The 15,825-nt window shown below is 45.7% G+C and overlaps 1 protein-coding gene across 1 annotated transcript in view; it reads right to left on the bottom strand.

Moving 5' to 3' along the window:
* Positions 1-712: 712 nt before the first annotated feature.
* The window catches only part of LOC146207974 (glycine receptor subunit alpha-1-like), a 38,363-nt gene continuing 23,250 nt past the window's right edge, over positions 713-15,825 (bottom strand). The window contains exons 2-6 of the mRNA XM_084591687.1: positions 11,161-11,228; positions 8,566-8,633; positions 6,212-6,512; positions 2,690-2,815; positions 713-1,666 (exon numbers count right to left, since the gene is read on the bottom strand). Of these exons, the coding sequence (XP_084447813.1) occupies positions 1,233-1,666; positions 2,690-2,815; positions 6,212-6,512; positions 8,566-8,633; positions 11,161-11,228 (997 nt within the window). The 3' untranslated portion in view covers positions 713-1,232. The remainder of the gene's footprint in view (positions 1,667-2,689; positions 2,816-6,211; positions 6,513-8,565; positions 8,634-11,160; positions 11,229-15,825) is intronic.

Below are 15,825 nucleotides of genomic sequence, written 5' to 3'. Positions count from 1 at the left end.
GCAGAAAAACAGCTCATGATTTTCAGGTACTTACTCATGCCCGCCTGGCTTCTACGTGCGCGTCTTAACCTTACCGGAAGAGTGCTGTGACAGAGGAGCTGTGACAAGTTGTGTTCGTGTTTACAGAGCAGTACGCTGGTCGAGCGGTCTACGTACATTTTTTACGCCAACTGTACAACATATCGAGAAAGAGGAAAATAGCTGTCAACAAGCCGCAGTACTGCAATACAGGTGAAATTTAATTGTTCGCTCATGTCCTCAATCACTTTATTCGTCAGTAAAAAAACCAGCTACATTTTATGAGCGTAATGGCATGCTTTAGGTCATGCCAAACATCAATCAGCATTCACCATCATGGCACAGCAGCTGAGGAGAAGGCATAACGAGTATTTCGCAGTATCACATCCAGCCGTGCATTCGAGGCCACGGCAGTAAACGGTGCAGCGCATTCAGTGAGCTTGCGGCAAAGATTTCTATTTCCCTAAACTTGTCAGATAAACTCTGCAGCGATCGGTGCATAGTCGAAGGGGATTTGCTGCCTTCAGTGTCGGGGGTAATACATGAGCAATATGATCCTTATTCCTTAACCACTCAGACTCTTAACACAGTAAGCGGAACTATATCAAATAGCGTTTCATGTTCCACCTTGTCCATGACACAAAGTCTACACTAAGTCATGTCGCTACATATTCGCCCTTCTGCAATGTGCAAGTGAATTCTTCTATTTATGTTTCAAACAGCAGTCGGGTACTCCATGATGTCCTTTTTTTTTTTCAAGTGCCTGCAAACGGCCTCCATATACGATCGCAGAATGGCTTGATGTCACTTTACAAGTGAGAATGGCATTCGTCCATGTGTCCGCCTTCGTAAACAAATGTATGAAAAACCAGCGCTTCCACGAAACGTGTGCTGTGCTGAATAGCTACGGCATTTGGGCAGCGGACAGTACCTTATGGAGGTCTCTAGACCGACGACATCTGTAAGGACCAGATAACGTCACAAAGATGCTTGTGGCGACCACCGGAATCAACCACAAGCCTCAATTTAGGCTTCTGATTTGTCTAAAGTAAGAGACGTTTACCATCAAAAGGAAAGTGGAATGGTCCTCAGAGTCTCTCTACCGGTTCATTACTGTGCACATACTCGATGCAGCATTTGACAGCATTTTCAAAGTTCTTTCGCGGTAACGCGCAAGACAAGCACCCATTTGGCGAAAATGTGAGTGAATAAAATCAGTCCCGGCCGTAGATGCCCCAGTAAATGAGCGAATGCAGAAGGAACGCCGCGGGGAAGAGTAGCCTGGCCACCCAGTCGATGAGCACGGGTTTGGGCCACCTGCCGGTTCCCTTCTTGTGACCGGCCGTGCAGGCGACGATGAGCGCAGTCTCCACCAGACCCAGAAAGACGAACAGGATGCTAACGATCATCCACACGTTCATGGCCACCACGTAGGAGACACCCGGCATGCTCGCCTGGTACTGGGCGGTGACCAAGCTGAGAAGTGACGTGACGCTGAGCGTGACCCGGGCAGGCAGCGCTTCGCAAGGCATCCAGAAGGCGGCAAATGACATGAAAACGATGATGGTGCTGGGCGCGTACTTGTTGATAAGGTAAAAGCCTGCCCGACGGCGCAGTTCTACGCGACCGTAGAGGCAGCTGAATGTGCCTGCAAAGAGGAAATTACAGCGTGTGAGCGAGTCTTCTGGGGATACAGCGGTAAGGACAACCAGGTAAAAATGAATGAGGTATTAATATGATAGGAAATTATTTTTTCTCTGCCAGCAGTGGGCGATGCTACGTGTTACGGAACGATTGTTGGAATAAACGTGAACAAACAGACACAAGGGAAATAAAGATTCCTGGACTGACATGCCACAGGCATGAACGATAGCACGCAAAGGCATATTCACTGTTTTTGAAGGAGAATCAGGTCAGCAATGCGTAACGTAGGAAGTAGCTAATCTAAATGAGTGGCCGAATTTCAAAGGCATTGCATGAGCACAATTGGGTAGATGCGTGGAGATGATCCTCTCATAGGCCCGTAAGCATTAACTAGGCAGCAGAATTCTAGTTCAGATTTCGTTGTAATCCGCAGTCCACTGATACTTCGTACGACTTTTTCTTCATTCACTTCTGCACTGTTAGTAATAGAAAGTTATTTTACACGTTTGAAGCTATATCTAGTCGTTCTGTAACCCTAACATCAATGTGGCAAGAGCATTTATAGAAATTTTAGTTCATGCGCAAAAGCGGCACAAAAATGCTTTCGAACTTCTTTTCGCCAACAACATGGAGACCCTCGACTTGACTGCGAATTTTAACAGCCCACGCCCTAATTCAGATTACGACTGGTCTATGAGAATAATGTGACCAGAAAGAAACACAGCATCGCAAGAGATACCTTTTTTTAACAGAGAAAACGCCGGAGATAATATTAAGGCAAACAAAAAGATATAATTCTTCGTGCTCGAAAAATGCCGACTACTAAAGTAATTGGGCCACACCCTGTTACATAGGCTAATAGGAGCGAGAACACTAAGGTAGCGAACTTCAACGGTCTGGCGCTTCATATCGAAATCCACCTTGCTCAGCTACAACATTCATGGTGGCCTAGATGCACGCCTGCTTGAAATAATTATGTTCAGACATGCACAGGCGTCCGAATTATATGCGCAGTGTCGTTACTTACCAACGTCAAAGGTCTTTGTGCAGTCACCGTGACCGATGTAGACGGCCTTGAATTGCGACAGCGACAGGTTTTTGGTGATGCGGAAGGTTCTCCAGTACAGGGACATCTGCTCTCTAGGGTGGACCACTGCATCATACCAAAACAACAAGGCAAGCATTAGTACGGGAAAATGAGAAAGAGGAGAGGATACTACCCGGATTCCAGCTTCCGACCCCCTCAGATCGCGTGCAGGGCCATATGTCAACCCATGTAAAATGGCAAGTGTCGATTATGCTTCTCCGACGGCCAACTCTTCAGCATGTGATCTGCTTTTACGTTTTACAGTGCTGCGCCCTTAGGGAGTCCCTAAACACCAAACGGTTTTGAAAGGTTACGACGAGGGCATTGCTCACCTTTCAGATTTCTGGTTTCAGGAATTATGTCTGCACTCAGTTAAACTAGTAAACAAACAATGTGAACTAAATACTTTTGATCAATGGTATCAGACAGCAACTTTGTAAGCAAATTCTTCACCCTAACCAACAGTACATTTATTCATGGTCATGAGCAGCGGCCAGATTACTTCTATTCTGCGACGGATGCCCCTATTGGTGACCGCTAATCAGCTATCTTCTGTCTCAACCACGGTCACACTACATCAGTACACCTACTAGTGTCTCGCCACCGAATTCTATTCTACCCTGGCTTTGTTTTCTTCCCCTCTAATAACCTCTGCTACCCACCCAATCGGCTAAGCAGAAGGCGCAATAAGTTTCATATTTAAGCGGTATTTGTCCCGCTCTTGTCACTATCTGCTGATTGATTTTCTTTACGAAATTTTTTACTCGAATTTGTTCTCGGATTCAGAACATTCCACCTACTATTCACAATAAAGTCTGAACCGAACCGGCTTCGTCTAACAAGATCATTAAGCTGAAACCGGAAACATGCGCATGTGACATTCAAGTACTCAAGGTCGATAGTGGGTGAATTCACTTCGACGATCATTCAGAAGACATGATTATCATAATCAGCTTCACTACTCCCACTGTGCAGCACACGCCGCTTGCAATTAATCTGATCGTGTGCCAGCTGTAGCCTCTATCTCTCTTATCTAACCAAGGAAAAAGCACTATAGGAAAGTAAACGATCCCATTACCGGCGAAATATGCTGTCCTGTATGCATCTTTTGTTGCGTCCATCGCGCTGCCGGAATGAATGGCGTGGTGGAATGTACGCTTTTGCAGCAGGCAGTGGAGGCAGGTACAAGCAAGACAGCAGCACATATTTTGCCACTCGACATGTACTATCGCATGTACTATCGCATGTACTATCAAAGTTTACGGGAGGCATGTTTTTCAAGAAAAAGTGGCTTATTTTAACTGTGCCTCGCGGCCCAACCAAGTGGTGTGGTTACTAACGGATTGAGCATGACCTTCTTTCATACCCATGACATATCTCAGGCGACTGGAGTGCGTCACTGACACAAAGATGCTCTCTTTTTTTTAAATTGCGAACCGTAACCATTTTTTTTTTTTTTGCAATAAATACACCGCTCAATTTTGTCGGGTGACCGCGCCCTTAACACTGTCTGTGGCCTTGAAACTGCATCTATCAAAACGCCTGTACTCGCGCACTGCCCTTTCCTTTTCGCACGCACGTTCAGCGACCCGTACAGTAGTTTGGCACTGGCGCGGAACATAGGCGTATGCTTTCTGCTGCAAAGCTCAGCTTAAGTACTGTGCCACATGACGAGAGATCGATTGGAGGTCGATTGTCGGACGGCATGCCTTCAAAAGCACTTCCGTGTCGCGTTTCCGGAATAGGTGCTTTAAAATGCAGGACGTAGTGGTTGTTCCCGCCCACTTTGTCGATCGCTGCAGAATATCGTTGCGAAGGGTCGCACTTGCAACCAGCACAGGCTTTCGCAAACGCGTAAAAGCCAAGGAAATCACGGAATAAGCAACTGGCAAAAGTGCTATCTTCAGGACAGCCACGTTTTTTGAACGCCTTTCAAGGATGTTCAGGTAAGCATAGTTAGGCCTAATAAAGGCGAAAGACACATTCGCCTCGCAACGAAAACATATTCACTAAATCATATGTCCACACATGTCAAGCTGTATCACAAAGCAACGCTGAAAAAAAATTAAAGCAGGCATACACGCTGTTGTCAACGACCTATATGAAAGGGTGCATGTTCTAACCACTAAGAACAGCGATTGATTAACGTAGAATTGAGCTGCGTAGCATTTATTGAATTAGGCCCCATTACCCTCACCGCCAGGTAGTTATCTCAGATATACTTCTTACACGTCGTAATCACCATCTTCATCACCCAGTAGAGAGGACTGCATCTAGAAGGCCTGTCCCACCGACCTTCAATTAGGTTTCTTTCTAGACACCTGCGGTCAGCTTGTACATGCAATCTTTTTAAACATCTTATCTAAACCCAACTGGCACTCTACCAACCCCTGTCGCATCTTCCTTCCCTTTCAGTTCAGTCAGGCATCTTAATGATCGATTGCTTATTTGCTTGCTGTCTCCATTAAATGTCCTTCCTACGCCAATATCTTATTCTTTGCTTTAGCCATGGTATAACCCTTCTACCACGTTTGTTTCGAAGCCCATTATCTCTTTATCTTTGTTTAATGTGTGTGGGTGAAAATCGGTCAGTGCTAATAGATTTTCGCATGCCAAAGAAACACCGGGGACACTGAAACGCAGCTTGGTAAACTACACCTAAATATTTATCCGCTCCAGTTTTGTAGGGAGATGCCCAGACCTCTGAATACTAGAGTTATTAGGTCCCTCCTATATCAAACTGTTATCATCGCGGCCGTGAATACATGACTTTACGAACCTCTCCACAGCAGCTGAGCGTCACCCAGGCACTTTGCTTCAGTACTGTTATAAGTATCGGTGGCATTAACACAAGCTTGACCAAATTTCTCGACACCTACCACACTCATGTTTTTCTGCCCTGATTGTACACGAACAGCGCGTTTCACTTGCTTTATCCTCAGTAAACAATGGTTTGTTTCATTTCGGCATCATCATTGTCAGCATAATTACGGGACATGCCCTTGACCTGCTAATTAAACCCTGTCCTGCCCTAGTTGCCCAATCTCATACCGACAAACTTCAAAGTCTTCTCCGCCGGCCTGGCTGTCCTCCACCCCCTGTTACGTCTGACGGCGTTTACAAATCCTACCGTTACCGCTAACTGCCGGAAGTTATATAATTCCCTGCCAATGGCCATTTGTGCTTCTTGGTCTCAGCTAGAGCGTCATAAGGTCGCGTTTCTTCCGTAATCCTCTCAGCTTCCTTTCTGTCTCTTAAAGCTGTCTCTATCACTTATGTTCACCAGAACGTGTGGCGTTGGCATAGTGAGCGAAAAATCACGACCGTGGCGCTGGCAGGTGGTAGCCGGCAGCTTGCAACTGATATTTGCGGGCACTGATTCTTCGATGTATTGTGCGACTTAAATAGCGCACATGATATCAAAACATTGAGGGCATAACTGGCGTAAACGAGTCCACTTACGGCTGCTGAGCTGCATGTCACATAATTGGTTGTCGTGCGGGAACCTCGTAAGGTCCATGTTGCATGCCAGCTTCAGCGACACTCGGGCCGCCATAAAGAGCTCGCCAGAAGGCTCGAGCGTAATGTAGGCATAGGGGAAAATGACTCGGTCCAGGCGGCCGTCCGCGGAGTTCTTGAAGTAAACCTCAGGCGTCCAAATGTCTGGGTGCCAGCGGGGGTCGACAACGATCTTCTCCATGACGCGGTCGCTTAGCCGCCAGTCATGCCAAACCTCGTGAAGGAAGAGGTCCACTTCAACAAACTGCGTTAAATGAGAATACGAAGACAACAAAAAAAAAATGTTTGATACTGAGACACACTCAAGTGTTGCGTTGCAACGAACGAGCTGTCAGTAATTGTGTTTAAACGACATCCGTACCCAACTGCAACTAGCCGGACTCTGATCCATCCATTCATCACGTTAAGAAAACCCTGAATTTAAGATATTTGGCCTTTATTCCCGCTGTGAATAATATTTTGCTACGTTTAGTTATTTAGGTAAATCAAATCACTTATTTATATTTTACACACAAAAAAGGTGGGCAGCCGCAGAAAGCTGTTGTCAAAGCAGACTGACGGGGGCGACTGCCCTTGTTCGGTCAGCGGGAGACTTATGCGCACTCTTACCACATTTTGTATAACGTGCACAGATTGTGCAGATAAATGAAATAGTGCTGACAGCAAGATTAAACTGAACTTCTAAGCTGCTATAATTTAATCGCGTTCACAGACAGGTGAAAACTGCCAGGATAAAAGCCAATGACAAAGAAAATACCCAGACAGAAGCACCTGCAAACAAAGAAAACGAGCTTGCAAGCTTTTTTTGTGACAGTCTCCTTGCATCAGTGACTGCCTTTTAATTTGTTTAGAAAAATCGGAAGATTGTAACTAATGGATTGTAAATCGTAATAGTCATGGGACGTCGGCAAAAGCCATCTGTTTGTGAGGAGAGTATATAGCTTGATTGTTATTTCAGTCTTTCTTAGTCACTGTAAGGCTACTGCAGTTATGTCTGTCGTAAAGTGGTGTTCTATTCTTAGGCGAGGTTCAGAGCGGTTAGCTCTCCGAGCAAGAAACGCGGAGATGTGTCGAAGGGCTGTCGTCAACCTGCACCGCAGTCAGTTTTTGTTCCCTGGTGTTGGTCACATGGATTGACCGCTTTATTCCTCTTTATTCCCAAAGGATTTAAAAAGCCAAGAAAAACGCGGGAGTGGGGAGAGCCCTATTGGGCCAAGGACGGTCAAGTGGAGAGCTATTTTTTGTTTTTGTTTTTTAGTCTCGCTGGCACAAGGTGCGTCAAGCTGTTGTGTTGGGACGCGGAGTCCCTGGCTGAAATGTAGATCGTCGGCTGGACCGACAGTGATTTTCCCTACCTTCTAGAAATTGCAAATACACTGTGTAAATAGTTGTATAATGCATACAATCTTACTTCGAAAGAGTCTCGTGCCCGTGTTTTGACCCACCCCCACCGAGCACGACTTTACTGTCACCTTAAAAGGAGTGCTTGTTCTTTGTAGCCTGACGAAAACACCGGCTAAATAACATCAATAAATAATATGTACCTTAATTATTCTGGGTTGGGTTGTGGGGTTTAACGTCCCAAACCAACTGAGGCTATGAGAGACGCCGTAGTGGAGGGCTCCGCAAATTTCGATCACCTGGGGTTCCTTAACGTGCACTGACATCGCACAGCACACGGGCGCCTTGCTTTTCGCCTCTATCTAAAAGCGGCCGCCGAGGCCGGAATTGGATCCCGCGTTCTTGGGAACAGTAGTCGTTACGCCGTTTGCGTGAGTTGTTGCCCTGCCCGAATCCTGTCTCTGCTACCGATAAGAGCGATTATGCCGTACCACATCCCCATATTCGAGTCCGTTTGTTTTGCCTTGCCGCGCCGTGTACGAGCACAGTCCATTTTGTAATCATGGCGTATAGCGCTGCCGCATGCGTCGATTCTGTAGTTCGCCCCGCAGTGTCTTCTGATCGTTCCAAAGTGCCTTTTGTTGACCCGAAATAAACCGGTGTTTTTGAAAAAAAAACTACGGATTTGTGACAGGTCTGGCGAGACCATTTCTCGCGGACCCGATTCTTAGAAGGCAGAGCCTTCACAGTCATGAACTGTTAGTTGAGTGTTTCTTAAAGGAATATGTGTGAAAAATAAAAACGTTGTCTGTAATTGTACATGCATGTCTTTCTTGAAATGTTTGCCTCAATCTATCGAAAAGGTGAAACAGCTGATGAGCTGCGCTCAAATTTCGCATTAGGAAGTAATGCAATCATCGACAAATATTTTGCCATAGAAAAGCAGCATATCTCACCTGCCGTCCTTCGTCCACCGAGCGGATGTTCAGGACGTGTACGGACACGTTCACAGCAACGGGATTACCTAGACAACAAGCAGATCGTCTTTGATGCAATAATCTTGAAGAGGCACGACATTTCCTTGAAAACTAGAAAAACAGGTTTTGCTGCCTATAGCGTATTGAACGTAGGCAACGATTATTTCATAGCATAATGGCGGCCAGCCAATGGCAACGCCCTTAATTGCCCGGCGACATTTGCTATACATCATCGCAAAAGACCACCGGCTAAAAGGACACAAAACAGCATCTTTCTATCTTTTGAATCCTTCCTTACGTTACATATACGTTGCAGTCTTCAAGCGAAGCAAATTTTTTGGCACGAACTGCTGTTACATGAAGCTTCGCAGCTTCCTTTTGCAGCGTTATTATATTAAAATGACACTGGTTTCACCTATGTGCGAATAAGTGGATCTTAACGAAAATGTTTTACACTTTCGGAGCAGGTAATGTTAAATCAGCCCGGAATTAGGCGCGCAAAACAAAATAATATGGAAATGAAGTTGTTACTAGTGCCTACATTCCCCCGTAGCCTTGTTCAAGAGAAAAGTTTCGGAAATTTAAAAACATACATTCAAGCCTAGAATAAGATTTCAGTACTGGACTCTCAACCACCGCTGACGTAATGTAATGTAATAACTTTCCTAAATGCATACTTAAAATTAGGTAAAATTCCCTATCCGCTCCTTTGGCACAGCTGGGTAGTTGGTGCCAACAAGAGGATCGAAGACCTGGAAAAGCCGAGGTATTATCAGTTTTTGAAACGCAGAAAAAATCGTTTTCTGAAACACTGCAGTGCGAAGAAACCCAAGCTTCTTTGTTTTATTTTCTTTTTTTTTTTTCTTTTTTTTTTTTTTGCTCAAAAACCGAAGTGGAGAAGTTGGGCCTTATAGAGACGCACCAAGCTCGGTGTACGAGACTCCTGCTGATGACGTTTTGCCGGGATTGTAGCACCAAATTCGAACTTCATGCTCTACTACATGTACCGTCGATCATATTTAAATATTTTTCCGTCGCTCTAAAATCTAACGACCACGCAGTTAGCAAAGACTGCCTATTTAGGAACAAATGCAAAGAAAACTAATAATGTAACTACGTAATGAGGCACAATAGCGCATACCATTCGAACTGGTTGCCGTAGCTACGACCACACGTCATTAAAGGCAGTCGCATTTCCGCCGAGCTTCCTTGGCGTCTATTGAATTAAACTTTCGTTTTGTGCGCGAAAAACAAGAGTGCTGGCATTACTCGCCTGCATGCCTTAGGCAATGAGTTCGTTTGAAAATGTCACTTGGAAATGTCCTGTCGGCGGCTTCGAACTCCCCTTGGGCACTTACCATTCAACTTTGGTGATGAAAAGATTGGTGGGCTTTAGTAATTGTGCAAGTAATTAGAAGAAAGTTTACAGTATATTACGGCCGGCAGGGTTGAGATTTTATTTCTGAAAACAATTTTTTTCTGAGAAGATTCTACGACATGTTCCTCGAGTTTTGGCGACCCAGCCGCTGTGACTTTCAGCGACCTTCTGCCGCTCCGGAGCTACGCTAGATCGAAAATGTTTTTAACCACGTCCCTCGAACGCGCTCTCCGCCGCTACAGTGAACTAGAATGTGCCGCCGCCTTACTGGATCCACCGCGCATGCGCCCTCCCGCTTTCAGACCACGTGACTCGTCTCGCACTTACCAGCGGTTTAAAGAAAAACGAACCGCTCCCTAAGCAGTTAGCGCTTCGCCATGGAACTGAGCGAAGCTGGGTCATTCCGGAACGTTACCCTGAGGGCGTTACAACGTCTTCAGCAAACTACATGTTTCTGCATTGTGTAATTAGGTTTAGAAGAGTTAAACCTTGAGAACTTTTTTTCTATTTCGAACACCCTCCTTTTCAGGAATTTGAGCGGGCAACGCTTGGTATAAGACTACTATGATAATTGCTCCCACTCCTGATGTTATGTGTGGGTAATCATGTATGCTTGTTAGCATAGGACATCCAGGGTTTTTGATGTCTCTCTTCATTCATCCCCCAGTGCAGCAAAACAGTTTTTTTTTTTTTGTTGGTTAACCTTCCTGCCTTTTACCTCTTCCATCTCCACATCATTCATAGTGCCGTTTTGTTTCGCAAGACAGGTCATGTGCGCCTTCTTCTTGAAAAGACTGCCCTTACCGGTACCTCAAGTGCTCACTTTTCTCCTGCAATGGGACATATATAAGCATTTGAAGGCTCACATTCTAATTTTTCTTCTTTTTGTTTCCTGTCCATCTCTAGCTATGACGTATGGCGTTCTTAAGGGCTCTTGGTAAATACGTGAACACGTGGGAGCTTAGGAGTACTTATCTGTGCGTATATGAACTCTGCACATACACTAGTAAGACAGTAATACCGAAACCCCAGCAGCCTAACAACGGGCAAACAACTCTGGGCGCTTTAAAAAGTAATGCAGAAGACACAGAGGTGCAACAAGGTTTTGAGGAATCCGAGTCAAAAGCTCCGAAGGCGGAGCGTTCAGATTTGTTTGCGTTTAAGTGAGACGGAAAGTTCTTCGACGGAGTACGCACCTCCCACCGTTGGAGGTCTCATGACGTCGTAGTCCCCATCCACCAAGTCGCTGAGCTTCACTGGTGGCCTGCAAGATAACGAATTCCGAAACTTAGAACTGCAGATCCACTTGGAATCAAATATTTTTAACCTATGGCATCGTGTCCCTAATGAGATTCCTACGAAATTCATTGCATGACGGCTTGTATTCACGTGTGATGTGGCCGTGGAGTCTGGGAACGTTCATGCCCTAGTTAGCTCAGGCTTGACTTCAATCAAAACAAAGCTGCTGGAGAAAATGCTGGGCACATCTGTAATTTCTCTAATACTCTTTTATATCTTGTGCACTCCCCGCCCTTCCTCTACCAAGATAGAAATGGGCGAGACTATTGCAATGGCATCAGGTTTTTGAAAGCTAAAAAAATACACAATGCGAAATAGTCAACCACCCCTATTTTATTCCCCCACCACCTCCAACCAGACCCATTTAAGCTCACCCATAAGTCAGAACATGATATCCTGTTTGTTTCGTCCAGCTAGGGACGCATATAAAAAGATGACGTCATTTCCTTCTCGCGGAAAGAAAAAAATTCCCGGTACGTGGACAGTCCCATTACTCTCTCAGTACAGTGAAGGAGAGAAAAATATTTCGCAGCCAACACGCCAGCGGCCACAGCGACATTTCTGAGGCGTATTCCACGTGCAGCTCTGATTCAGCCACCCAGTGAACGCGCCAGATGCGCGTTCGGTTGCCTTCCCGACGGCCAAAGGAAACCTTGCGCTGACGTCAGAGGAGTGGGTCATTGCCGCGCCCTAGCGCCACACAGTTGAATGTCTTAGCGCTTTCTCTCCTCTCTTCCGTTGGCTTGACCTTGCGCGTGCAGATACGCACCAGTAATTGCCAGCCTGCGTAAACAAGGTTCGAAGACACTCATCGCTACGCTGCTGGCTACAGAAGCTACGCAATTTGGCACAACGGTTCTCAAAAACAATTGCTGGAACCACTCCATGGTTACCGCATGGACCGGCCACTTTTCAAGGAGGCACTAAGGGCAACGGTATCTCATGTTTATTCGCAATTAATATTCATTTCTGACTTTCTCGGGACTCTACCGATCTCCCACTGTTTGGAAAAATGTTTGCTTTGTGGTGTTTAACGTCCCAAAGCGACTCAGACTATGAAAAACGTCTAAAAAAATGTACCGCTTCTTGGTCCCGCAAGTAAATTGCCGCGAGCGTCGAGGTTGTCTTCCTGTGATGCCTGCATTTCATTTGAGTACGTCATCTAGCACCGCCACATGACGTGTAAATGGGGCATACGGCAACTAGGGCGGCCTGCTTCCATGCTTTGAATGGTTTGAGATTGGTCGACAGAGTTACGATGCACAGATCCGAAGAATATGAAAATCACAGACCACATGTTGCTTGTGTACGTATTACCTCCATCCCTCCTAACTCCCAAATAGTGGACGAGAGCCATAACTATTCTTGTTATAAAGTATTCATTCAGCATTCCTAACATCTTCCAGTTAAGAAAACATTCATTTTTCGCCACATCTGCCCCTTGGTGACCAGAACGAGGATACAAATCGACATTTGTCGCTGTTTTATCCTCCGTTTCATTTAAAGAAAACATTTAACCAGGTTGTGGGCAATTGATGCCCTTTAAGGTACTAAATATTTGTTTAAAATGTTGTCCATATTTCTTTTACTTTTTAGTGCGTATTTTGTACGTGTATTTTGGCGCTGTTTTTATGCTGGAACATGTTCCTAGGTAATTGTTCATCCAATGCTTTCTTAATACTCCATTTTCTTAGCCAGATTATTTCCAACTGTCTCCCTCTCTGGCGCCAGGTCATTCTGCGCAGATTGGAGGAATGCAGTATTATTGAAGTGACATTACAGTGCACCAATACTCTTCTTGGACTCAACTTTTATTTAGCACGGATAAACACGTCAAATTAGCCTCACAACCAAGTTAGGAAAGCCGGCTACCTATGTTCATATTTCTACCATTTTTTTTTTCTCTCATTTGAAGAACAGATATTGATAGCAAGTAGACAAGCATGATAAATCATTATCGGGTTAAACATGTAATTGAAACAATATAAAGGTATCTCAGAAATAAGAAATTCGAAGCGTACATTTTCGAAGTGAACTTCATCTAAACCAACATTGCATTTCAGGTTTAGAACTGAAATCTGGTTAGTTCATGACTCCGAACCAGATGTACCTATTTATGTTACAGTCCTAGCTGTAGATACGAGAAGACGTCCGCTTAATCGACATTAAATATAGACGGCGCCGTCATGGCCATATAAAGATATTTATTACTTCGGAACGGAATCAGTAACTTCATTTAAGTGCTGCAGGCGGATAGCTATAGCATAAACTGGTGTAACAGTAGCAGAGAGAAAAGCATATTGGAAAGAGAGATTGCTAGGATTGTTGACTTCAGTCCATTGCCTCAGTTACCCTGTACTCACGGCGGTCTTCCCCTTTCGTATTATATCTGTATCCAGAATGCCCACAAAATGCTCGAGGGCAAAGAACAGCGGCCAGCGTTTACGTCTGTTCAACTAGCAAGTAAGCTACAAATGCTCCTGTAAGCTATTCCTTCTGACCAGCAACCTTTACCTAACGTACTAATGTCACACTCAAGTGTTGCACGCACCACGTCCGTTAGTAGGTGCAAGCATGTTTACCGCGACTTCATAAACAGTCACCGTCTATGAAGAGAATTTACCGCACTAAGTTCTGTGCAACTATATATGACAGCAGCAGCCGCCATCTTGAAAACAAGCATATCGGCGAAACCCTGCTCGATTTACTATTGCTCCAGACTCATACCTGCTACCGCCTGCGCTGTGAAAGCTGTGCTGCCCGTGACGTCAAGTGTAATGCATACATAGTGAAGAGCATCGAATGATGGCCTAAATATTTGCCACTGGAGGCAACACACTATAAGGTCTTCAAGCTCTGTACTCTCATGCCGCAATGTACTCTCGAATGGCTGAAGTGTGTTTCTCTCTTTGCCAAAAACAATGTTTGTAAGGCGACAGGTCAAGAAGACTGAGTGCTGCCGCGGCAGAAACCAGCCTGAAGTATTTCTCGGAAAGAATGTATCCCCAGACAACGCTGCTCCCTTTAATCTTAGAACGCTCAACGGCGCACGGTCCCCGCCTTTACTCCTGCCCTCCGTTGTCGCGAAATCAGAATGCACTTCAGAGAAGGACCCGCTGTGTCACCTCGTTTTCGTCTCCCGGACCGCTTCGAAGAAGGACCCGGGTCCTGACCGCGGCGCCAGGAAACCACGCATACAACGGCGCCCGTTCGCCCACTGACCCGGTATCCGGTGTTCTTTCGACGCCTGCAGTATTTCCGGGCAATCCGCATTTAGCGCTGTCGCGCCGCAGTCCGAGAAGACAGAGTCGCGGTCGGCCAACCGACGCGAAAACGGCGAGGGAAGCGCGGGCACCAAACGGGAACCAGGACTGATGTTCCTCGTACGCCTTTTCCCCCTCTCAGACACGCGCTCGCCGCCAGCTTGGCTACAGCAGGGTTAAGCGAAAGCGACAGTTTCTCCCTTCTCCTTCGTTTACTCAAAGCTCTCACCTGCCTCTGAACCCCTTGCTCATGGCGCAGCGCAGGGGTCTTTGCATCGCGTTCTATCTTTGCCATTTCCCTCCTCTCTTGCTTTGGCGCCGAATGTTTGGGCGCAGGGGCAGCTAGTGCAATCATGAAGAAGCTCTTGGTTTTGCCAGGGAGCGCGTGTGTTTGCAAATGCTCTCAAGAGTCGTCAGCGTATCAGCGGACGTTGAAGAGGGTAGCACTTAAAGCGTGAAGGAAACAAGATGATGAAATGTGACAAGTACTTCCCACTCTTCTCAGTCAGTTCGATCGCCTCATAATGTGATCGTGACAGCTTACAAGCCGATTGAAAACTTGCAGGCTTACACTTCTGTTGCTGGCGACGACTCATGTCCTCAAAACATGAGAAAAGTGGGACTGGTAAAGCCTGGCGCGAAAAAAAATCCATATGGGAAAGGAAAGGGTTTGCATCTGTTCGCAGTTGCGTCATGCAGACCCAAAACTGAAGGTCTTGAATTGTTGCTTAGGGTACGAATGTAACTGATACTAAGTCTCAGTAAAGCATGAAACACTTGGGCATATACGGCGACTCAGCTTAACTCAACAGTGCCAGTTTTCACGGCATAATTATCCCCTGGGCAGGGAGCAACTTTTCAAAGCGGCTATCCTCAAAGCGTAGTAGTTTTGGGACGCTGAACTCCATAAACCTAAATCATCCCTTTTCTAATCACTTTTACTATCGCTTTTCCTGAAAATTTGCAACACCCACACACTTTGTGATCGCCCCTTCTTCAAAATCAACCTTAAAAGTTGCTACTGGGCGAGCGGGTTCATACTGGACAAAGGAATAGGATGCGCAAAAGGGTCGATCACTTTAAAGGAGAACAAGGCTGCGCCTGTCCTGTGTTCTCCTCTAAAGTGATCGTTCTTTTAGCTCATCCTATTTGTTTGTCCAACCTATACTATTCTCTGAAGAGTAAATGGCAGTAAGTGATGTGGAATTTTCGCAAGCTGACTTATTTAACTTCCCCCATCAGGTATACTTATAAGCCACACAGGTCCTTTTTTTTTTTCATCTTACCCTTCTTTGCCGT

The sequence above is a fragment of the Amblyomma maculatum genome, chromosome 1 (genome assembly GCF_055883805.1).
Source record: "Amblyomma maculatum isolate TAMU_Amacu chromosome 1, ASM5588380v1, whole genome shotgun sequence".
In the NCBI taxonomy this organism is placed as follows: Eukaryota; Metazoa; Arthropoda; class Arachnida; order Ixodida; family Ixodidae; genus Amblyomma; species Amblyomma maculatum.
The sequence above is the reverse complement of the archived record's forward strand: the minus strand, read 5'-3'. Positions and strand labels throughout refer to the sequence as shown.